The sequence below is a fragment of the Frieseomelitta varia genome, unplaced genomic scaffold (genome assembly GCF_011392965.1).
Source record: "Frieseomelitta varia isolate USP_RPSP 00005682 unplaced genomic scaffold, Fvar_1.2 scaffold_459, whole genome shotgun sequence".
NCBI classification, from domain to species: Eukaryota; Metazoa; Arthropoda; class Insecta; order Hymenoptera; family Apidae; genus Frieseomelitta; species Frieseomelitta varia.
In genome coordinates this window covers 296,640-319,078 of record NW_025110211.1, presented here as the reverse complement: position 1 = coordinate 319,078, position 22,439 = coordinate 296,640, and the positions used below count along the sequence as shown (strand labels likewise).

Genomic DNA, 22,439 nt, shown 5'->3' with positions numbered 1-22,439 from the left:
GATCTATTTGTGTAATTTGATTAATCGTATACGAAGGTCAACGCACCCTGCAGAGATACGATGTATAAATACTAATGCATTATATAAGTCGAACATTTTCCTAAATCTGCAGATATTCTAACAAGATTGTAGTCTTGAAGACATCGCTCTTGAAATCTTTCGAAGAGGTATCACTCTGAAGTATCATCATACTTCGATATGAGTCTTCAGGATATCATAGAGCCAAAGGAAGTGGAGGAAGTGTTGGTGTCTCATTTGAAGGAAAATAATAAGATCTATCGGGAAGGGCCGCAACCGTGGACCATTCGTTTTTCGCCATTAAATGGCCGTGGCATGTTCGCTACTCGAGACATCGAACAGAATGAGTTAATTTTCGTTGATGTACCTATATTAATCGGGCCAAGGTGTACAACCAAACATCTTCAACTATGCGTGTGCTGTTACAAGAACGAGTGCCCGTTATTTCCGTGCGATAGAGGCTGCGGCCTGCCAGTTTGCTCGACTCGATGTGAAAATTCGCCAAAGCATGTCAACTATGAATGCAAGTATTTAAGATCATTGGTACCGACTTGCGGTACCGATTGGTCTCCGAGTTTGCTGATGACCGTGACAGCCGTCCGCGCGCTTTTCATGACGGAACAACAACGTAAATGCTTAGCGACACTTCAGCGTGATCAATCCTTGATTTACAACTACGAGGTATAAATTCGTTTTACTATTCTTCTTATTGAAACTTTCTGGAAAAATTTGCGCGTTGATCCGAGAAACAAGCTTTTTCTACAAATTTAGTATTACTAAACTTCGTTATTCATATTTTTACGACAATAAATATCGTCGAATTTAACAAAGACAAATCGTGAGAAATTGTGCTCGTATTTTACTCTTAAGCTTTATATTCTATTTACAAGGATATTAATATAATACCAACGCGTTAATTATTATTATTGATATACATTTTTATCATTAGAAAAATGATAAAAATTATTATTATACTTTTTATTTTTATCTTCTGCTACTATAAAAATAATTTCTATAAAAAGCTCGAACAACTTAAGAAAAATGTGGCCAATCCTCCGAGCGAGAAAGATATGGAGCTGATGAAGCATGTGTGCGAAGTTTTTAGTACGAACTCGTTTGAAACGGTCGCGGTTCACGACAAGGATCGTTCTACGAGCTTACGAGGACTTTATCCAATTGCCTCGTTGCAAAATCACTGTTGCGTACCTAATACAAGACATCATTTCGATGGAGAATTTCAGATGTATGTTAGCGCTGCATTCCCGATTGCTGCTGGAGAGGAGATCACTATGACCTATACGACTTTATTTTGGGATACGACGTTGCGACGACAATTTCTAAGCGTAACTAAACACTTCTCTTGCATGTGCAAACGGTGCAGTGATCCCACGGTAAGTTTATACGTACATACGTGTATAAGAAAGACCGGGACAAGTTGACATAAATGCAGATTAATAGAGTGAAATCATTTGGACATTAGAGATAAAAGATAAAATATATCAAATGTATTGTTTAACTGTTACGATTTTTTTAATTACGATGACACTCGTTATTTAATAATCAGATATTCATAGGAAATTTAAAAGTATGAAATTGTATAGAACTTTTTCATATTCATATAATATGAAAAAGTATATAAAATATCTAAAGTTCAATGGTATCTACAATATTATGTAAATAAAACTATTTTCTCTATTTTTTTAGTTATATACTCAAAAATATGAATTTACATGAAAATTCGTAGTCTATTCTATCTAGTAATTTTCAGTTTTATGGGAGAAAACTAAATATTCATATTCTCAATTTATTTAGGGATGGCATATAAAATTATATTTTCATTGGGTTATTTAAAGTAAGCAATTTTTCAAACAAAAATTACAAAATTTAGAAACTGAAAAATATATCAACTTATCTCAGTCTTTTCTGATAATTATTTTTAATTATATGAATAATTGAAACAAACAAGTGTATTTTTTTAAACTACATTAGGAATTTAGATCTAGATTGGCTGCACTTTTGTGTGCATCCGATAAATGTTCCGGAGAGTTATTACCGCAAGATCCTCTTAATATGACCACTCCTTGGATCTGTGATAAATGTGCCACAATTATAAGTCATCAGCAGGTATTTAAATCATTTAAATTTCAAAAATATTCTTATATGATCAATAATCTCTTTCTGAATAATTTCTGAATGTTCTTATATTTTTGCAAGTTTTTCCAATTCCCTGTTTGGAATCAAATAACGTTAACTTTGTAACAAGCTCTACATTTATAATTTTTAGCTTTAACAGCATTAATTATACAAATAATTCTAAATTTTATTAATAATTATTAACTGCCAATTTTATTTAAGTACTAAAATGATTTTGACGTTAATAACTTTCTCTTAATTGCAGACGTTTTGTTTTTCCTTTTTTAGTAGATATGTTCGATTCGTTCAGGTATAGCGGCTATCGTGGAGGAAGTTCTACACAAAACACCACGTGAGATCTATCGATTTCTGCAAAAAGAGTTCTCACTTTTGGTTCCTTGGAGCAATTACCTCATTGTAGATCTGAAGTTTCGAATTATTTCTTATTATGGTAGAAATGATGGCGAAAAATGGGAAGGTGCGTATAATATGTACGAGTATATTTTATTCAAAACTTATTACCTTATGTGTATATTATATGATACTTTTCTCGAATATTACATCAGATTTAACTGATACCGAGTTGGATCTAAAGATAAAATTCTGCAACGAATTACTTTGTCTATTGGATACTTTAAATTGTGGTGATTGTAGAAAAAGAGGTAAAAGAGGTTCATTCAAACCTGAAATTTTGTTATCTTTATAGTTATGTTGTAGTAGTACTAGTAATAGTAGTATACTATTAAAAATTTTGTTTTAATAGTATACTATTTGTTTTAATAGGTCTTATTTTATATGAATTATACTGCACAAATTTGGAAAAAATAAAACGATGTAAATCAAACATTGAAAAAGTATGTTCAAATTTCATTGTTACATTTGTATTTTTTTATCTATTGATATCTTTTGTTTTTACATTAAATATCTTTTCAGATTGATGAAAATCAATGTTTATTTAAAAAGGCAATTGCTATATTGCAAAATGATGCTGTTTCAGAGATTGCGCTCAAATATGATAAAAATTATTTCAAACAGCTAATTACTGTATAAAGATACTGTATAAAAAATATTATTGACAAATAACATAAAGTTAATTCATAATTGTATAATAAAAAAAAACTTAGAATAATAAGGAAAACGTGTGTAACTTTGAAAATAAAATTATATTGTTTAGAAAATCGTTATATCTTTTTAAAATACCATCTACTGTAATGTTCAATTTTAATGATTATAATTTTGATTAAGAATACATAAAGAGTGAATAGTATACAAAAAGATATTTAGTTATGGAAAATTAAAGAACTAGATGTTAAGAAAAATGTATCAATTTAATTTCTTTTTACATTGCACCGTAAATGGCTAAGTTGGCAGCAGAAATTGTTAAATAGCTGAACAAGACTAGTAAGTAACAATATGATGCACTTGTACTTTATGCTGTATTATATATAATATAGTAGCAAAGTACAATTCTGAATATCATGTACTACAAATTAAAAGATTGTTTCATACTGCCTGTTGTAATAAACATTTTGCTTCTTCATATAAAGCTGTACAAGGTTTTAAAATTTCTAAATCGTAATCCACGTCCTCATCATTATTTACATTAGTATTTCTGTAACATAATGCATTTATGTATTATTATGCATTTTATTAAAAGTATATTGTTGCTAAAAATAAGATATAACGATACTTACCTATACAGAAAATCATCCACTGTAGGTAGCATATCATTATTTAAATCACGTAACAAGCGATTTCGTGCAAGCGCTGTGTGCATAAATGCAACATTATGAAGGAAAAATTCTGAATGATCTAAAAATAAATATTATTTATTACTCATTTAGTATAAAAATGATATAGATGTGATATGCATATTTAGTATAAATGTGATATAATAAATATCTCACGAAATAAGCATTAATAAAATTACAAACCGTCGTTTCCATATTTTTTTGCCAGTTTTTTCATTACATCTTCACCTGCATATTTAGCAGAAACACCAATTCTATGCAGAATCGCTTTACACTGCCAACGATTCTCTGAATTTTTATTACATGATACAGATTTACGAGGTTGTGTTTCTTTAACAAGACTTTCCCAATCAACTCCTAAAGCATCGCCTAAACCTTTACCACTCGTTTTAATGTCTTCCTCTAATTCACCATCAGAAATCTCTTCAAAATCCATAGTTTCCATATTTTCATCTTCTATATTTCTGTGAACAATTTTGATTATTAATTCAGTAAATTATATGTTACATGTAATAATAATAGGCGAATTTTAGAAATTAAAAATTCTACCTGAAGGACATCGCGTCAGCATTATCTTTTCCTTTTGTATTGAAAACTGTTTCCTCTATGGTTTCTTTCGGAGACGAGAGATCTGCTTCTTGAGCTGTTAGCTGGCCATCTCGTTGTATGATATCAGGAGTTTTCTTAGTTACTCGTGCTTTATTTGTATCTATATCCTGTAAATATTAACATTAAAAAAATAATGTAAGTTGACAAAGTGATAATGGGAAAGCCCAGTTATACATAAATAAATAGAACATACTGTAATATCTTCCATATTTAATATGTCATCTGGGTCATCACTAATGTCACTAAGATCACTTTCAGTATGAAGCGTTTGCAAAGACTCGTCAATGCAAGTACGTTTTGATTCAGAAGTAACAGTTTCTTTTATTTCAGGTTTCTCTTTCGATACAGCCTTCTTTTGAAAAGTGTCTGATTTTTCTCGAGTCGTAGGTAATTTACCTTCTGCAAGCTCCATTAACTTTTTATTAATAGGTTCTTCTTTCATACTACCATATAAAGATGCTTGTTTAGAACTATGAAGTGTACATTCATCTCTAGTTTCAGAACTGTTGTAAGTTCTTCTTTTACTAAAAAAAAAAGAAACAATTTATTACTACAAAAATTATTAATTAAACAAAAATATACCTTGTAACATACTTATGCGATGTGGATTCTGCTATTTCTAATTCCTTAGTTCGATCGTTTCTATAGTGTCCTCGAATATGCATTGATTGATTATCCCATTTTCGAGACTCGCTTGATTTCCAATCTGATACAGAATTATCATATCGAGAATTCCAATCATCATCATGCATCTCTGATTGAGAAATACTGTCTCTATTGTCCCATAATCCTCTTACTCGCCATTCTCTTTCTTCCCAATCAACAGGACCATAAGTTCGTTCTCTCCCATGTTCCACGTCACGATGATGACTATCCCAATCATCGTTAGGAACATTTTCATCCCTAATGTAAATATAAAAGTTCAAATATTTTCATTATTTGTCATAATAAACATTAATATATATCTGTAGCTACGAGCATACCGTATGGAGGTGTTGCTTCTTAATTTTTCTCCAGGGTAGAGTGGATGTCTGTGATGATGATGATGATGTCGATGATCGTCAAATGTTGTTGTTCTGTCGGTAGTTTGAACGACATATCTAGATTCTCGAGATCTTTCTTCGCGAATTCCGCGTCTTTCATCGAACGGACTGTCGTATCTTCTTCCGTCGACAGTTTTTCTTCTATCATCTTCATGAACATGATGATCACGATAATCTAAATGCGAAGATGCTTCCTCCTGTTCGTCCCAATGTTCCGACAAACGCCCATAATTTCTATTGTAGTTTCTGTCAATTTCAATTGTTCGTCGTGGACTAGCTTCCCGTCTTTCGATCAAACGATCAACTTTGGTTGGTGTAACGCGTGATTGATCATGTTCAGATGTATGATTTCGGTCGTATCTTGTACTGAATCGTCTGTGTCTTTCACGATCATAGTGTCCGACATCTATTCTGTCAAGTAAGTTGTCTCGCGAGCTTGATAATGTAGGTGGTGCAGATGAGGATGACGAAGATGCTATAGAAGATTGAACGGTTGGTAAAGAAGGAGCTTGTGACAATGGTGGGGCATTGTGTACACCTTTATCAAGCAACGATGTTCTATCCAAAGATCTTTCTCGAGGAAAACGATCAATACGATCCCTAGGTGAATTTATACCAGCCTTACGAGCTGATGCATCTTTATCCACAGTATTCCTGTCGTACCTATTATCAATACGCTGAGATGTTCTGTCTCTGTCAGAAAGAGCTTTCGTTTCGGATCGTTCTCTTTCCCTATCGCTTCTACGCTCTCGAGTTCCATTCTTCTCAAAAACATTATCCTTCATTACTATTCGTTCTTTATCCCGACTATAACGCGAATTTTTGTCCGCTGTTAAATTTATTGATGTCGAAACTAAAGACGGAACGTCTCTATCTCTTGCCTTTATTGGTTCCTTCTCTCTGTCACGATCTCGATCTCGGTCGCGATCGCGATCCCTATCACGATCCCGATCTCTATCACGATCGCGATCTCGATCCCTATCCCTTTCTCGCTCACGATCACGTTCTCGATCTCTATCTCGATCGCGATCTCTTTCCCGTGGTCGTTCACGACAACGTTCCTGTAGATCTTCCTTGTCTTTATCACGAGCATCTCGTTGATCTCGAGCAAGCCTCGAATGCCCACGTTCATCTCTTGTATGCTCTTTGTCACGTCGTTCTCTGCTCTTTTGTCGAGTCTTATCACCTAAATAAGTTTTATCATCGAACTCTTTACCAATCCTTCTATGACTCTCTTCTTGGTTCGACACTTGTCTGGCTTTATTATTTTGTTCATTTTTTCTTATGTCCTCTCTATCTTTACTTTTATCAGTTTTATGTGACTCGCGATCTTTCTTCTCTGCGTCTCGAGATCTATTCGTAGACAGCTGTCTATCCTGAGTTTTCGGCGGCGTGAGCTCTCGTTTAGATCTCGATGATTTTTCAGGTGTACGACTACGACGAGTTTTCGTTGAAATTATTTCCTTTGAGTGCTGATGTTTCGATCTATCAGATGTCGGAGGCGTTCTAGAACGTATATCTTTATCTTTACATTTCGTTTTTAATTTCTCATTTGCTTTTATTTTCTCATCTATTACACGATTTTTCTCTTTGTCCTGTTCTTTGACTTTATCAAAGGGTTTATTCTTGGCATTATCTTTAGATAATTCATCTATATCTCTCACTTTCTTGTAATGTCTATCTTCTTTCTCCATATCTCTATTCTTTATTGTTTTTGGAGATTCACTTCTGTTTCTTTCTCTAATTTTATTTGATGTTCCATGATGAGGTACAGATACTGAAGAACCTAATACTGCAGTCGTTGTCGATGTTACAGCTGTAGATATTTGTATTGCTGGTGATCTTGTACGAGGTGTAGAAGAATGTTTCTTTGACGCTGTAGACGAACTGTATTTTTTTGCTGATCTAACATTAATTTCTTTTTTCGCGGAACTGCTTTCAAACTTACGCTTCTTCTTCACTGATGGCTTTTCATTTTTTGTTCCAAGCCTTTTTAACTTCAATCTATAAAAATTATTAATTTGCAATTTTTTAATATATTTTAAATAAATAGTTAAAATCATAAAAAAAATTTCTGGACGTACTATTTGATTTGAAACAGATAAACAAATATTGTACAAAACTTAATAATAACATATGTATGATGACTTACTTTCTTCTTCTTTCTTTATCTTCATCATAATCAGTAGATCCACTATGATGTCGTTTAGATTTAATTTTCTTAACTTTCTTACGCGAATCAGATGTCGAACTGGAAGATGAATCTTCGCTGCTAGAACTACTACTACTGCTAGATGTGCTTGAAGTATGAGAACTCGATGAAGAAGTCATAGCCTTTTTCTTTTGTCTCACTTTGTCTTTCCCATGAACTTCTTTGTCCTTCTTCATTTGTAGCTCTAGCTCACGCTGCAACAACTGTCTACGTCTTTCCAATACTTTTTCGTCTTCGTATTCCAAATCTGTTTGATTCCACTCTTCCAAATTTAAATCGGGACTGTGCGATGGCTTTTTTACGATCTTGGAAGTAAGCCTTTTAAATGGATCCTCAATGAGCTATATATCGACAAACATACATATAAACATCTATCTTGGAATAAAAAAAATAAACTGCGTGCTACTAACTTTTCTTAAGTGCATGTTCTACACTAGAAAATATGACAAACATAGGTTACTTACTCCCGTAGTACTTGCAATAGCATTATCCTTTTTGGCACGCTTGGACGGACTTATTAATGTGTGAGTATTTGCATATCTAGTCGCAATATCAAGAAAAGAAAATGTTGATCATCTTAAATGAAATAAAAGTGACAATTCTTACTTCATTATTTAAACAACGAATTGAGCAATTTCACTGTGTATTACTACAACAGAGCAGATGCGTATTTTGATGTTCTTTTTTTTTTACGCAGAGGTAGGTTAATTAACTTTAAAATTATACTTGCTTGCAATTCTTTCCGTACGAACAGCTGCCGTTTAGTGCCCAGTTTCTACAATAATCCGACGAATTTTGGCCGGCAGTGACTGCTGGTTTGGTCCCCAACCTCTCAAACACACTTGGTCGACGAGAGTCTGTATTACATTTCGTAGGGTCAACCGTTATCTTCCTTATGTTTGATTTTGACATATTATCACCATAAAACAATTATGTTTTCACAATGGAAGCACATAACTGCAGCATGCAAATATTCATTTGCTATGGAATCACCATTAATCAATCAGGAATTCACAAATACAGTCGACGGTCTACGAAGCGCTGGCAAAGCATTTAAAAACTAGAAAAAACACAAGCAGTCGTCACGCTTTATAATAATAATTCCTCTTGCAAGCAACATTTATTAATGTCGCGATATTTACACTCCGTTATTCGTTTCACATATCTTTAAAAACTAACCACAGATATAATCTACTGCACACCAGACCGAAGTACCAAACCGTACAGAAAATAATAGTACTACTAGCCCAGTGAAGTTGTGAACGAAACCATAGCTACATTATAACCAGGCGAAACGTAACTTAGTGTTACCAACCAACGATAAATGTTACGGAAAGTAAATTTTATTTCAAGTATGATTAAAATTTTATTGAACATAAAAGAGTTTTGTAGTATTTTTCGCTTATATATTTATTTATTTATATATATATATATATATTTATTTATTTATTTATAGTATAATAAGAAAATAACTTATAAATAAAAAGTTAAAACAGAAAATTCCGAATTTCAAAAACATTATCGCAATGTTTCTTCAAAACGAAATTATTAATGCAAAAGTATACATAACAATTTGATTTAATTATTTTATGGTATAAAACCAAAAAATTGAAAAGATTTTCTTATTTGAAAATATAATTTTTTTCAATTTGTTATTAATAACGTAAATTGTAACATATAATTAACGGTTGTTATTTATCGTTTGTATTCATGTTAGAGAAAGTAACAGAAATTTTGCATTTAAAGTTGTAACGCATAATTTCGGTGATATAAGACTCAGTACTTCGAAGATTTTGTTACGTTGAAAATTATTAAGAAATTATTATTGGTATAATTATTTATTTCTCCTATTCAAGATCGAAACGTTATTATATTTTAATTCCTTTTTTTATTGTATTATCGTTTATTTCAATAATTTACTCATGTAATTTATATTCAATGTTAGTACGAATGTTTTAGGTTGTTTTACAATGGCTCATCAATGTAGCTGTGGTGATACACACAATGATGCAGAATTAGGAGTAGAATATAATTTATATCAAAAAATTGACATAAGAAATGTAGAATGTTTAAATGAATATGAAGAAAACAGTGGAATTACAGTATTCAAATCATGGGAAAACAGACTGGATAAAGAAAACGTAATTATTTACTATTTATATTATTTAAATGACTTTATACAATTAATATTTCTCAAATTGTATTATAATTGTATTAACGTTATAGTTTTATACTATAATTTATCTTTCTTTTCAGTTCGTTGAAAGTGATGTAGACGATGAACTTCTTTTTAACATTCCGTATGTGTTTTTTCATTTGAGTAAAGATTTTCAGTAAGGATATATAAATATTAACATCTTTCTTCAGTTTTACAGGAAATATAAAATTAAAAGGCCTTATCATTATTGGAGGGGAAAATAATCTTCATCCAAATAAAGTAAAATTGTAAGCAATTCTGAGATTTAATAGAAACAAGACTATGAAAATATAAATAACCTTTATTAATATTAAAAACAATATTTTACTATTGTAGGTATAAAAATAGACCACGTATGACATTTGATGATTTAAGTATAGAACCTGAACAAGAGTTTGAATTATGTGTAGATGCAAATGGAATACACGAATATTCACCTAAGTATGTATATTTTATTTCATTATAGAAGGTGTTATAATATAAAAATATAATATAATTTCTATTGCAGGATAGTTAAATTCTCATCAGTACATCATTTAAGTTTACACTTTACTGGCATTGACAGAAGAGAGAGAATAAAAATTTATTATATTGGATTGAAAGGAGAATGGTTACCTGCGCATCGTCATGGTGTTACAATTTGTAGCTATGAATTACAACCTCAAATGAGTGATTATCCAAAAGAAAATATTGAAAATATTGATAGAACAATTAGTTGATTTTATAATAAAATATAGATAGAAGCATTTTACATAAAAAACGGAAGTTTAAAGGCCAATGAATAAATAATATTGCTACATCATTAATAAGATAATAATATTAGTAAAACGAAGTTAATATGTTTTCGCAATAAAGATTGATATTTGATAAATATATTTGGAAACGAATAAGTCATAAATTTCGTAATATGTAGACTTGCGATCATTCATTGATAAATATTTTTTTGTATTAAATTCGTTTCGTTTAATTCCTTTCCTTGTATAATAATAAAAAGAAAAATAATGTAAAAAATTTGTATTGAGGAACGATTATTTGTTGAATACTTCTGAAAAATAAATATACCATGTTACATGTATTGCGATAAAGATAATTCATCACTTCATTCATCGAATTTTCTGCACTGTCAAAAATAACGCGCTGCTCGAGATCTACTTTGATTTCCCCTTCTCTTCTTCGTTCCCTTCTACTACATGAGCACCAGTTTAAAACTTTGATACTTAATATCGCGAGAAACAACGTTCACTAAGTTCAATAATTACGGCTCATGGCACACGCGACTGTCAGCTCTTCCGTTGAGGTAAATGGGCAGGATAAAAAAAATGCAAGTGAAAATATTGCCTGTACTTCAATGGACCACTCACAATTAGTGTCACCAGCTATTAAGACCAAGCAACCTTCTCCACCGGACGGAGGATGGGGCTGTATTGTAGTTTTAGCATCTTTTTTAATCCACGTAATTGGTAAGTTGATTTTTACTAGTTTCATTGCACTTTCTCAACGTTTCACTTTAAGTTTAACTTACGGTTTGCATCAAAGAAACGTTATAGCTATTATATAATTATATATAGTTCTTCTTTCTGTTTTTAATTTCAAATTTTGTATTTCCTTTAAATGCACATATATTTAAAATATTGTTAGTTTAATATGAATTATATGTGTACAATAAAGTAGATACTATATTTTATATGTTAAAAAAAGAAATTTAAAAAGAACTTTTCGAAAAACTTATCATTACGATCACGTTTTAGGTGCATATATTAATCGGATAAATAATATCTTTATTAATTTGGCGGAGTAAAAAAAGATATTGTAGACGAAATTGTTAAATTTTTAAACTTTAAAAGAATTTAATCTTTGTGAAAAATTCATTAATTATATTAATTTACGATTTATACACCAACAAGACAGTTATTTTTCTTCTACAAAAAGAAATTAGAAAAAACTTCTACTTTGTTCATTCTATGTTACCACTTTTTCATAATTTAAAATATTAATATTAATTAATACATTTAATACGTTAAATAAAGAAAATAACGAAGATAAATAAATTAAAATAAAATAAAACAAATTATATAAATTAAGATTATTTCCTATATTTTAAGTCTCTTATCATATTCAAAATATGATTAATGAGAGAAGAGTAACGCTGTTGTCAAGTTGTCCGAGAATAAATTTATGACACCTGTTCATTATTATGTACTTATTACAAAACAGAATATTACCAAATACAATAAATTAAGAGTGCTCTACATTGTACACAAATATGTGCGTGATCGTGCGAATAAGATGACCTTGTAAGCATGTTGCGCGTGTATCTTCGATGTCTTCCTGGTTTTAACTTTTCCACAAATATATACACCAATATATACACGTGTCTTAACGAATAATGAAATATATCAATTATTATTCTTTCTTTCATAAATATATTATATAATATTAGAAATTTGTAAATATCTATAGTTACTTAATATAATTATTATAATGAAATGATCAATTTCGGATAAAACAATAATCAGATTTTAACTTATAGCTGGAATATTTTAATTGATAATTAATTAGTAACTAAAAATTTCCAAGCATCCAAAAAGTAGAAGAAATATGTAGATTAGAAGAAACGCTGACCTTGGCATTATAGAAACATTATTACAAAACGATATGCTTTATCTATGTTTCTTTTTGGCTTTTTATCTGCAATACACATAAAAATATTTCTATTAGATTTCTTCTCGTCGTAAGCTTGTATTAGATTAGATGTCAAATTAAAATTTAAAGGCGGGAATTTTATCTGTAACGAAAAAATTATGGTAGCAAGGTTATCGATACCAATACAAATATGTACAAAATACAAAACATGCAAAAATAGAATTAAAATAATCTTTGGAATTACTTCTACTTAAAAAGTAATTCAATATTAATGTGCCATGTGACGAATGAACTTTTTGTCACACGGAAATGTCCGTAATGAAATTGCATTATATTGTTCAGTTATTGCACTTTGCTCGTCATTTGTTACATGAAAATATACGCACACAACGAAACGTTGATTACGCATGACAGTAGTTTCATGATACGTAAAATCAGAGCATGATACGAAAAACATGCCTTTTATATGGCAGTGACTAAAGATTGTATTTTACCACCTTCGAGGTGTTACTGGATGTGTTTCTATTTAAAAATATCATTAGAATTTAAACATATGTGTTATTTTATTGTTATTTCATTCATCGAATATTATTCTTTTATAGTCTAATTTTTAAATATCACAATAACTGATTATATTCATTGTGACTACAATTGAGAGTAAAATAAAACAAGAACAGTTTCTCAAGAAGAATAATAATGAAGCGATAACTCAAATAGAGGAGAATCAACTTCCTGTTGATGATTTATATTTTATAGATCATCCATTTTATTATCAATTTTTTTATTTACTGTTTAATGATAATGTTAATTCACTAGCGAAAGCTAGAATAACATTCGTGTATTTCTCTTTTCGAAGAAGAAGTTACTTATTAGACTATTTAATTCTTCAATCGACAATTTCTCCACGTATTATTTTACATTAAAGTCAAATTATATATTAATATCAAATATAATATTAATATCAAATATAATAATAATTTCTTGTTGCAGCTGATGGAGTGACATATTCGTTCGGCGTTTTTTACCTAGAACTTCTGTATTATTTCGAGGAGGGAAAGGGTGCAACTGCATGGATCGCGTCAATATTAGTCGGTGTTACTTTGTGCTCGGGTAAACTTTCGATCGACAATAATTTTGAAAGAACGCAACTCCGAAAAAGGTAACGAAAGATTAATTACAGGTCCAATATCAAGTACATTTGTAAATAAATTTGGATGTCGAGCTGTAACTATAGCTGGCTCAATATTGGCAAGTGCGTGTTTACTGGCGAGTATGTGGGCTCGAAATATTATAACATTGTACTTTTCAATCGGCATCGGAACGGGTAATAAGAAAAATATTTTCGCCATTTTGTATCAGATTTTTTAATGCATGAATTTGGAAGCAATTTATTTACTATTACAGGATTAGGATTTGGTTTGATCTATTTACCAGCGATTATCACTGTGACATGCTACTTTGAAAAATATCGGTCTCTTGCAACGGGGATCGCAGTATGTGGTTCTGGTTTAGGCACATTAATCTTTGCTCCTTGTTTAGATTACCTTATAGCCAAATACGGATGGCGAGGAGCGATTTTAATTTGCTCTGGAATCGTTTTGAATTGTACCGTTCTTGGAGCGCTTTTCAGGCCTCTCGAGACGGATAAACGAAAAAAAAGAAGTTCTACAGAGGTACAGGATTCTTGTATGTATTATTATAAAAAATTTAATAACAGCGCGATTACGTTGCGTAATAAGTAGCATTAAAGTATATATATCGAAATGTGGAAAGTTAAAATGAATGCAAGCGTAACATAGAAAGATTAAATGAAAGATTAAATGCATCGAATAAGATGCAAAAATATTTTGCGTTTAAATTAGCAATATCACGTCTTAGATTCAATATTTGATTTTCAGAAATCTTCACGGGACGTGAAAAATGTTCGTCAGGAATATTCAAATACCTTATCTAATCAAGAACAATGTAAAAATACATATAGTGTAATTTTTCAAAAGGATAATAATAATGCTGGTATAAGATCTCTGAGTCAACCTGTTTTAATCTCGAAAAACGTGGTACAAGATAGTTCAGAGAACAGTCATAAAGAGCAGTCAGTATTTGTTCGAAATTAATTTTCTTCTTTCCTTTTTTTTTCTGCATTCTTAAAAGACATTAAAATATATAAAATTATTATTATAAAAATACAGAGACATTAATACGGACATCATTTTCACTATGTAAAATATAAAATTTTATAACTTTGTAATGTGATTATACTTGTAATGTAATTTATACTTAGTTTTTATTTATAGCTCTAATATAATACAAGAATACAGTGAAGAAATATTTCATATTAATGAGTCTTCTACAAATTTACCTAATAAAATAGAATATATAAAAACGGATAATAGAGAATTTAAAACTTCTATTGATACAGAGGCAGATACCTTTCAAGAAGATATTAATATTTCTCTGTTAAAAGATCCAGTATTTATATTATTTACTTTTTCTAATTTTTGTACCAGTATTGGATTTTATGTACCATACGTTTATGTACTGGTATGTATAGAAGCTTTTATTGAGTATATTCTTAATTTTTTAATAATAAAATTTGTTTATAAATATCTTTTTATATAATATATATTCGTAAGAACTATATATATATATATATATATATATATATATATATATATATATATATTATGATTACGAATGATTATTATAATAATAAAATTATACTATATATGTAATATTAATTTAATATGTATATATAAAAAAAATTTGTAATAATAAAATGTATACATAATAAAAATATTAATTGTAGCCTCAAGCTGAAGAACGAGGAATTAATAAAAAAGATGCAAGTTATCTTCTTGCAGTAATTGGAATTGCTAATACAGTTGGACGTATAATCTTAGGATATGTATCGGATAAACCAGGAGTTAATCGACTCTTGATATATAATTTATGTCTTACTATATGTGGTATTTGTAAGTATTATTTTTACCACTTTTTAATCAAACAACATTAAAAGATTTATAATATTTAATTGAAAATCGTACAATGCTTAATCTTTTTTTCTGCTCTTCCAGCTACAATTCTTAGTACATTCTGCACCTCTTTTGCATCATTCACATTTTATTCCTCCATATTTGGATTCACATCTGGAGCTTATGTTGGTCTTACATCTGTAATCTTAGTAGATTTGTTGGGTTTAAATCGTCTCACCAATGCCTTTGGCCAGCTTTTACTATTTCAAGGTTTTGCATCATTTTTAGGGCCACCAATTGCAGGTGCGTTTACGATGTTTATAACAATTTTGGAATTGTAATGGTTTACGAATTAATCCTTTGTGTCTCAGGACCATAATGGTTTGGTACATAAGTCGAGAATATTTTGACTGATCTTTTTAGATTTGAATTTAAATTTAAAATAATCATTTCTTTGAAATCTTTCAGAATACCAAATATGAATTTTAAAAAGTTTTTTTATTCTTTCAAAAAAAAATAAGTCTTAAATTCTGTTTTCGCAGATATCATTATTATTTATTTTAGAATATAACACTTTAATTGCAGATTAGCATCAGTGAAGCTAAATCAGACTGCAAGCCTAAATTTATTGTTATTACTCTTACAACATTATTTGAAATTTATCAATCACATAATAAAATTTAGTAGAACGTTTGAAAATAATTTAGTAGATCTTTTGTCGTTTATTTTCAATGAGATCCATAAGTCAATATCTTTAAAAATATGACAATTAGAATATTCCTAATTATAAATTTTGTACATTTAAAGAATAATAAATTTTACTAAAAAAACTTTTCCAGGCTCAATGGGTTAAATAAGTTTTATTTCCCTAGCTATTTTATAATTCTAGGATGGCTATATGATGTAATTCAATCCTATGATCCTGGATTTTGGACTGCTGGTGGTATGATAACTATCAGTGGATTACTTTTATTTTTTATACCTATAATTCAAAAAACTGTAATTCAGAAAACTGTAAATATTCAAAAGACCAAAAATATAACAAACAATTAATTTGCACAAAATATTTATCTTCGTTTTAATTTTTATTAATTCAATTTCTTCTCATTTAAATTACCTATAATTTTAATTACAGAATAAATTATACAGTTTGGAATTAATTAAAATTTTGAAGTACTTTTACAGTATTTTATTTTTTTAAACTTTCAAGAACATACACTACGTCATTTGTTGTTTCTTCATGTAAAAATTCACGTATTCTTTCTATTGTTTCAGTTTCTAAGATAATGTTGCACTTTATTAATCTGTTTATTACCTAGAAAAATAACATAAAATTTTAATTATTAGATTATAATCTTTAATTTTTACTATTTTCTATTATATAATTATATAATTATTAAAGTATTAAAATATATTTTATACATAATTATATATAAAAAGTATATTTTTAACATCTTATGAAAATGATAGTTAAACTTTACTTTCAGAGACTAAAAATTATTGATTTTTTTTATTGCCTTTACCTAACCCAAACCTAACCCAAACCTAACCCAAACCTAACCCAAACCAAAAATACAAGTTTTAAGTTTAGAAAATTAGTTCAAAAGTTATGCTTTATAGATTGTTATAACATCATATTGGTTTTTATGCATAATGGCCTGTACAAGATCTTTTGTATGTACACGAAAAGAATTTTTGATAACTCAAAAGTTGAAACTATAAGATTATAGTCTTATAGTCTGTAGAACGGTTGAAATAAATCTAATTCAAATATAAATTATAAAATATGATATTGAAAGATTGTATCGGTAACATAAAAAGTAACATCGAAATAATATACTAAAAATGGTTTTATGTACATGGATATAACTTTTGAATTAGTGATTTCTTCAACTTAAAACTTGTACTTTTAGTTTCAATTTGTCGAAAAATATCAAACGATTAAGAAAAAGTCAATTTCTTTTATTAAACTTAAAAAAAAATTATGACATAATTCATACAAAATTTATATTTTAAAAATTTCTTACCTTTATCAACCATGTTTTCTGAGATGGAAACTCAAACATAAAATCATATAACTGTTTGTCCATAGATACAAATGTTGTTTTATATGATTTATTATTATTTAATATTAATGTCAAATCTGAATCTGTAGAATCTACTAGGATCTTACTCATATTCACAAACTTTTGTGGATCATTTTTTAATAATGAAACATACCTGAGATCAGGAGCAATAATTTTATAAAAGTATTCACCTTTGGAATATTGCACTATAAAAAAATAAGTGTTACCAAATCTAAATTATATTGTAGTATTTATTCTATATATTTTTTAAAAATTTTGTACTTACTGTATGTAGCAGCTTCTGTTAGCTTTTTTTTCCTCAACAGCGATAATACATGAGCATTATTGAACATTGTTTCATTTACATTATATTTCATTAATAAATTTTTTGTATAGGATATTTCTCCAAAACTAAATGGTAAAACATATTCACTAATTGTATTAATACAAGGTAATACATTAAAATCATTGATCATAATTTTAAGAATATCTAAAATACCTAAAAATATATTTTTGTTGACATAACTATTAATGAAATAATTATTATTGATAAATTTTGATATATAAAATACATACCTTGGAAATTATGTCTAATTGCTTCATTAATTAAAAGTGGCCAAAAGTAATGTGGTTTTATCAAATGATAATTTTTAAATATTTTGAGTAAAGGAAGAGACAGATCATTATTTTTCATTAATGAATAATATATTAATATTGAAAAACATTTTTTGAATGTCATTTCATCTTTAAAAGTAGTAAGTAATTTTGTTATGTCATTAATTACCTAAAATATAAATAAATGTCAAATCATTAGTAGCAACAAAAGATATATTGTTCTTACCATGTTATTATTAACTATGTGTTCCAAAATTAATCTTATGACATTTTCAAATTGCGGATGTTTATCATGTAAACCTATACATGAAAGTGCTATCACAGCTATATGTATGTGATTGATACTTATTAACTTTAATATAACATCTATTTCCTCATTTGAAATAGTATTTTTTTTTTTTAAATATTTATACATCTAAAAGAAAATGTTCAATTTCTAATTTTTATAATACATATTAATGTTACTTTACCAGAAAGTTTTCAATCAAATCAAATTCTTACAATTTGAACATCTTTGATATTATTATTTTTTGCTAATATATAAATTACATTCAAAATATTATTATTACAGAAATGTATGCTTTTTAAATTACACATCTGAATTATTTCTTTGATTTTAACAATATTATTCAATTCAGCATAAGTAGATATAAGAACAGCATATGTTTCAGTAGTTGACTGTAATTCGTGTTTTTTCATATGGTTTAAAATTTTAGTTACATTTTCTATATCTCTGAAAAATATATTATTCAAATTACATTTAAAAAATAAACATTATACATAAAAATAATTATAATGCATATTTACCCAGATTTAGAGTATCCTAACATTAACGAACTGAAGATAGATTTTGTTGCATAAAAATGTACAGTTTTCATATCTTTAAAAAGTATTAGTGCTTTGTCAATATTTCCGTTCATACAGTAATATTTAATACATATATCGTATGTATTATTATTTGGATAAATTTGTTTAGATTTCATGTCCATTAATAATTCCATAATTGAAAAATTATGTCCATTTTTCATGTATAAACTTAAAAGTGCATTATAATGGGCTATAGATATCTCGAAATCTTCAAATTCAAAGTAAAAAGAATGTTAAATTACCTTTTCCATTACAATAAACTCCCTCTTATTCAGCTCTGTTTTAACCAATCAAGTTTGCTATAGAAATAGATTGTAATTTTTCAAAAGCAATTTTAAATACACAAAACAATTGACAAAGTTATCAGTTGTAATAAAAATTAGTTCTATAAGATATAATATTTTTCACATATTTTTATTATTAAAAGTACTTTTATTTCAAACATTATTTATTAAATTTATTCATTTATAAATGATACTATTGGCTTAACTCTGTTTATTTATATAATGATTTCATACTGGACAGTTAAGAAGGAGTTTACTGCAATTTTAAATTGTAAAATAAATAAACTAAAAACTTACTGCACACATGTAAAAGTATCCACAATGATCTTCCAAAGTTTACTTTATCTGCTGATAAACAGTCATTTATATTATTACACCAGTTAAGTAAAGAAAGCATCTTATGACTATCAATAACGTCTGTAATAACATAAATTATTTTAACAAAAATTTTATTTTACGTATGCATTAATAATACATATATTTTACATACACGTTTATTATACTTACACACTGAATCTATAAGATCTATAATACTTGCCATTTCTGTCCTCCATATACATTTATAAATTTCCATATTTTTACGTATGTTATTATATTTTTTATTTATCAATTCTTGTTGGTACGATTTGACACTATCTAATATTATATCCCTATTAATATATAAATATTTATAAACTATATATTAATAAAAATGGAAAAAATTAAATAACTAACCTTTGTAATATGTTATATGATTTATAACATTGTTGAGATATAAAATGTATCATTTTTTTGTTTTCAATTAATATCACAGCTTTTAAGTGAACTTTTAAATGATTTACATATTTCAATAAAATATTAATCATGATAAATCGACACTTGCTACCAAATTTAATATAGTGTGCTTCACAATTTATTTGAGTTACTTAACCTTAATAATCTACGATGATAAATTAATAGAGAAGTAATCCTATTTTTTCAAGAAAACAACATATATAATTTGTTAAGCAATGATTCATTCATCTTTATTGTTTTTTAATTATTTATTAGTCACATAATATATAAATTATAAAAAACAATATTATAAACATTTAATTCATATATATGTATGTGTGTCTCTCTCTCTGTATACACACACACACACACACACACACACACACACACACACACGCGCGCGCGCGCGCGCGCACGCACGCACGCACGCACGCACGCACGCACGCACGCACGCACACACGCACACACTATAGTTCCAAGGTTCAATAAACTTATCTCGAGTGTAAAACGTTATAGTTTATTCTGTATATTTGTGATTTATTAAAATATTTCAATTATTAGATATATCCAAAAATATATTTTCAAATGAAGTTTCACACTTCTTACAATTTTGTACAAAAACTATAAATTTTTTGCACAATGATTTATGTATTCTTTTATATACAAACATAAAAAATAATTTAAAAAGTACATGAGTAACAAAAAAATAAGTAGAATGTCACAGAAAATTAATATTAATTCATAAAATGATATCTTATCGATACACAATGTTAACATTAGGTAAAATTATAAACTATATCATATTACATTTATGTTAAATCTTAAAATATCTTTTAAGATACTTGTTTTCATTATACTATAGTAAGATTATCAAAAATTATGTTGAATTCACTAAAGTGAAATAGTTCTTACATTTTGCATTAAAATATTACAATAGATACTTTGCTATATTAAAAGTTTCATTTTTATATTATTAACATTAAATTTTATAATTATTTTACAAAAATTCTTCACACCAATCAGAGAGGCACTGATAGCAATCACTAGATTGTTTTGCATTAGCAGAACACGCATCTTTCATCCATTCTTGGAACAATTCTCTATCCTTTTTTAAAACCAAGTATTGTCCAAGTACTACATATGCCTATAAATATGTTAACAAATATTAATACATATTATGTTAAATCTAGATATGAATAAGTTTTTCATTCTTTTACCATATTATTAGTACATATAATATATATTAGTACATATAATACTATTATTTACATAAAATTGCTTAAAATTTAATATTGTTTATATTGAGTTCCTTTATTCTTGTATACTCTTTATAACTCATCCTCTAAACTTTTGATAAGTACTATATTCATTTCATAATGATAAATTGAATGAAAAAAAGAAAAAAAATGTGTTATACCTTATCAAAACCAGCTGCTTCTAATCGACGTCCTAAAACCTCTCCAACTCCAGCAAGATCTGTAACAGGCTTATCACCCATTGGCTCGGCAACAAAATTTTTATGTTTCTGTGATGTGCTAGACATGGTTCTAGAAATAAAAATAAACTTTATATTCTATAATAAATAAATACTATTTTATATTCTATAATAAATGGGCATAATGATACTTTCTTCTGATAGATAAAAGATCATGATTAAATATAAACAATGTAAAATGATTCAAAGATTTTATTAAAACTGTAAAAATTTTTAGATGCAAGAATCAAATAATACACATATTTTTATAAAATACATACGTACCACAATTAACTGGAAAAACTTCAAATTATTTGTATAAATTACTGCTTTTATATAATTTATATATTACAAATTTATAATATTGCTTATATATTGCAAATTTATAACAATTTAAATACTAAATTTGTTATCAATAATTCACTTTAGGATTGCAATATTTTTCTTCGTTAATAAAATAGGCTTCTAAAAAAATCAAACACAACACTATCAAAGCCACAGGTATAACATGAATTTAGATAAAGTTATAGACTGGAAATTCATATATAATTTTGTGTATATAATGGTTGATTTCTATGTAACTAAACGATTATATTTTTGCTACTATATTTCACATGTAAAAATTAATTTAATGTAAAAGCAGTTGTTACTAATTGTTAGAAGCTATTTTAAAGTATAATTTCGTAAATATTTATAAATAATTATACACTTAGTATACATGAAAATGCGTGTATGTAAATATCTAAAATAATTCTAGTTTTGTGTAAAATCTTATTTGTATAGAAAAAAAGAATGATCAAGT

The 22,439-nt window shown here is 28.0% G+C and overlaps 6 protein-coding genes across 18 annotated transcripts; 3 read left to right on the top strand and 3 right to left on the bottom strand.

Moving 5' to 3' along the window:
• The first annotated feature begins 96 nt into the window (after positions 1-96).
• On the top strand, positions 97-3,312 carry LOC122532543 (SET domain-containing protein SmydA-8-like). 3 transcript variants are annotated; one of them, XM_043661368.1, is made up of 7 exons: positions 98-699; positions 1,260-1,409; positions 2,008-2,142; positions 2,443-2,629; positions 2,718-2,813; positions 2,935-3,005; positions 3,085-3,312. In XM_043661368.1, the coding sequence occupies exons 1-7, from the start codon at positions 199-201 to the stop codon at positions 3,199-3,201; spliced, it is 1,257 nt and encodes a 418-aa protein (XP_043517303.1). In that variant the 5' UTR covers positions 98-198; the 3' UTR covers positions 3,202-3,312. The 3 variants fall into 3 exon arrangements, with proteins under 3 accessions (XP_043517304.1, XP_043517303.1, XP_043517302.1); XM_043661367.1 differs by having other exon boundaries at positions 1,041-1,409; XM_043661369.1 differs by lacking the exons at positions 2,718-2,813; positions 2,935-3,005 and having other exon boundaries at positions 97-699; positions 1,041-1,409; positions 3,085-3,196.
• LOC122532540 (zinc finger CCCH domain-containing protein 13-like) lies at positions 3,296-8,991 on the bottom strand. Of its 2 annotated transcripts, none has more exons than XM_043661359.1 (10): positions 8,497-8,991; positions 8,231-8,306; positions 7,707-8,107; positions 5,495-7,558; positions 5,094-5,414; positions 4,705-5,035; positions 4,452-4,618; positions 4,086-4,366; positions 3,846-3,963; positions 3,296-3,763 (listed from the first exon to the last, which is right to left on the bottom strand). In XM_043661359.1, exons 1-10 carry the CDS (start codon positions 8,676-8,678, stop codon positions 3,655-3,657), a joined length of 4,050 nt encoding a protein of 1,349 aa, XP_043517294.1. In that variant the 5' UTR covers positions 8,679-8,991; the 3' UTR covers positions 3,296-3,654. The 2 variants fall into 2 exon arrangements, with proteins under 2 accessions (XP_043517294.1, XP_043517295.1); XM_043661360.1 differs by having other exon boundaries at positions 5,106-5,414; positions 8,497-8,990.
• A 22-nt stretch (positions 8,992-9,013) lies between these two features.
• Positions 9,014-10,965, top strand: LOC122532544 (PITH domain-containing protein GA19395). Of its 5 annotated transcripts, none has more exons than XM_043661372.1 (6): positions 9,014-9,102; positions 9,726-9,907; positions 10,023-10,066; positions 10,134-10,211; positions 10,300-10,404; positions 10,472-10,965. In XM_043661372.1, the coding sequence occupies exons 2-6, from the start codon at positions 9,737-9,739 to the stop codon at positions 10,680-10,682; spliced, it is 609 nt and encodes a 202-aa protein (XP_043517307.1). In that variant the 5' UTR covers positions 9,014-9,102; positions 9,726-9,736; the 3' UTR covers positions 10,683-10,965. The 5 variants fall into 5 exon arrangements, with proteins under 5 accessions (XP_043517307.1, XP_043517305.1, XP_043517308.1 ...); XM_043661370.1 differs by having other exon boundaries at positions 9,036-9,118; XM_043661373.1 differs by lacking the exon at positions 9,014-9,102 and adding an exon at positions 9,284-9,319.
• Positions 10,966-11,103: 138 nt separating this feature from the next.
• On the top strand, positions 11,104-16,644 carry LOC122532542 (monocarboxylate transporter 13-like). 4 transcript variants are annotated; one of them, XM_043661362.1, is made up of 9 exons: positions 11,104-11,423; positions 13,597-13,716; positions 13,787-13,930; positions 14,011-14,279; positions 14,505-14,698; positions 14,901-15,147; positions 15,413-15,578; positions 15,681-15,881; positions 16,468-16,644. In XM_043661362.1, the coding sequence occupies exons 1-9, from the start codon at positions 11,228-11,230 to the stop codon at positions 16,629-16,631; spliced, it is 1,701 nt and encodes a 566-aa protein (XP_043517297.1). In that variant the 5' UTR covers positions 11,104-11,227; the 3' UTR covers positions 16,632-16,644. The 4 variants fall into 4 exon arrangements, with proteins under 4 accessions (XP_043517297.1, XP_043517300.1, XP_043517298.1 ...); XM_043661365.1 differs by lacking the exon at positions 16,468-16,644 and adding an exon at positions 16,164-16,257; XM_043661363.1 differs by lacking the exon at positions 11,104-11,423 and adding an exon at positions 12,988-13,112.
• Positions 16,645-16,752: 108 nt separating this feature from the next.
• LOC122532541 (leucine-rich PPR motif-containing protein, mitochondrial) lies at positions 16,753-20,178 on the bottom strand. The gene is made up of 10 exons (XM_043661361.1): positions 20,125-20,178; positions 19,918-20,060; positions 19,708-19,827; positions 19,067-19,334; positions 18,761-18,992; positions 18,486-18,674; positions 18,221-18,428; positions 17,931-18,143; positions 17,606-17,850; positions 16,753-16,893 (listed from the first exon to the last, which is right to left on the bottom strand). The coding sequence occupies exons 1-10, from the start codon at positions 20,175-20,177 to the stop codon at positions 16,768-16,770; spliced, it is 1,797 nt and encodes a 598-aa protein (XP_043517296.1). The 5' UTR covers position 20,178; the 3' UTR covers positions 16,753-16,767.
• A 676-nt stretch (positions 20,179-20,854) lies between these two features.
• On the bottom strand, positions 20,855-22,137 carry LOC122532570 (barrier-to-autointegration factor B). Of its 3 annotated transcripts, XM_043661429.1 has the most exons (4): positions 21,923-22,137; positions 21,581-21,710; positions 21,132-21,307; positions 21,051-21,099 (listed from the first exon to the last, which is right to left on the bottom strand). In XM_043661429.1, exons 2-3 carry the CDS (start codon positions 21,704-21,706, stop codon positions 21,161-21,163), a joined length of 273 nt encoding a protein of 90 aa, XP_043517364.1. In that variant the 5' UTR covers positions 21,707-21,710; positions 21,923-22,137; the 3' UTR covers positions 21,051-21,099; positions 21,132-21,160. The 3 variants fall into 3 exon arrangements, with proteins under 3 accessions (XP_043517365.1, XP_043517363.1, XP_043517364.1); XM_043661430.1 differs by having other exon boundaries at positions 20,855-21,307; positions 21,926-22,137; XM_043661428.1 differs by having other exon boundaries at positions 20,856-21,307.
• Positions 22,138-22,439: the final 302 nt, after the last annotated feature.

Bases quoted from the DNA above. Each gene is read 5' to 3' on its own strand.
- LOC122532543 (XM_043661367.1), top strand. From the start codon at position 199: ATGAGTCTTCAGGATATCATAGAGCCAAAGGAAGTGGAGGAAGTGTTG. The intron at 2,630-2,717 runs GTGCGTATAATA...ATATTACATCAG, and splicing joins TGATGGCGAAAAATGGGAAG to ATTTAACTGATACCGAGTTG. The intron at 3,006-3,084 runs GTATGTTCAAAT...ATATCTTTTCAG, and splicing joins GTAAATCAAACATTGAAAAA to ATTGATGAAAATCAATGTTT.
- LOC122532541 (XM_043661361.1), bottom strand. From the start codon at position 20,177: ATGATACATTTTATATCTCAACAATGTTATAAATCATATAACATATTA. The intron at 20,061-20,124 runs GTTAGTTATTTA...ATATATTAATAG, and splicing joins TCATATAACATATTACAAAG to GGATATAATATTAGATAGTG. The intron at 18,144-18,220 runs GTATGTATTTTA...ATATATTTTTAG, and splicing joins AATTAGACATAATTTCCAAG to GTATTTTAGATATTCTTAAA.
- LOC122532540 (XM_043661359.1), bottom strand. From the start codon at position 8,678: ATGTCAAAATCAAACATAAGGAAGATAACGGTTGACCCTACGAAATGT. The intron at 4,619-4,704 runs GTATGTTCTATT...TAATATTTACAG, and splicing joins TAAATATGGAAGATATTACA to GATATAGATACAAATAAAGC. The intron at 4,367-4,451 runs GTAGAATTTTTA...AATTGTTCACAG, and splicing joins GCTGACGCGATGTCCTTCAG to AAATATAGAAGATGAAAATA.
- LOC122532570 (XM_043661430.1), bottom strand. From the start codon at position 21,706: ATGTCTAGCACATCACAGAAACATAAAAATTTTGTTGCCGAGCCAATG. The intron at 21,308-21,580 runs GTATAACACATT...ACATATTTATAG, and splicing joins AAGCAGCTGGTTTTGATAAG to GCATATGTAGTACTTGGACA.
- LOC122532544 (XM_043661370.1), top strand. From the start codon at position 9,091: ATGTTACGGAAAGTAAATTTTATTTCAA. The intron at 9,119-9,725 runs GTATGATTAAAA...CGAATGTTTTAG, and splicing joins GAAAGTAAATTTTATTTCAA to GTTGTTTTACAATGGCTCAT. The intron at 10,067-10,133 runs GTATGTGTTTTT...ATCTTTCTTCAG, and splicing joins GAACTTCTTTTTAACATTCC to TTTTACAGGAAATATAAAAT.
- LOC122532542 (XM_043661362.1), top strand. From the start codon at position 11,228: ATGGCACACGCGACTGTCAGCTCTTCCGTTGAGGTAAATGGGCAGGAT. The intron at 13,717-13,786 runs GTAAACTTTCGA...GATTAATTACAG, and splicing joins CGGTGTTACTTTGTGCTCGG to GTCCAATATCAAGTACATTT. The intron at 13,931-14,010 runs GTAATAAGAAAA...TTACTATTACAG, and splicing joins TTCAATCGGCATCGGAACGG to GATTAGGATTTGGTTTGATC.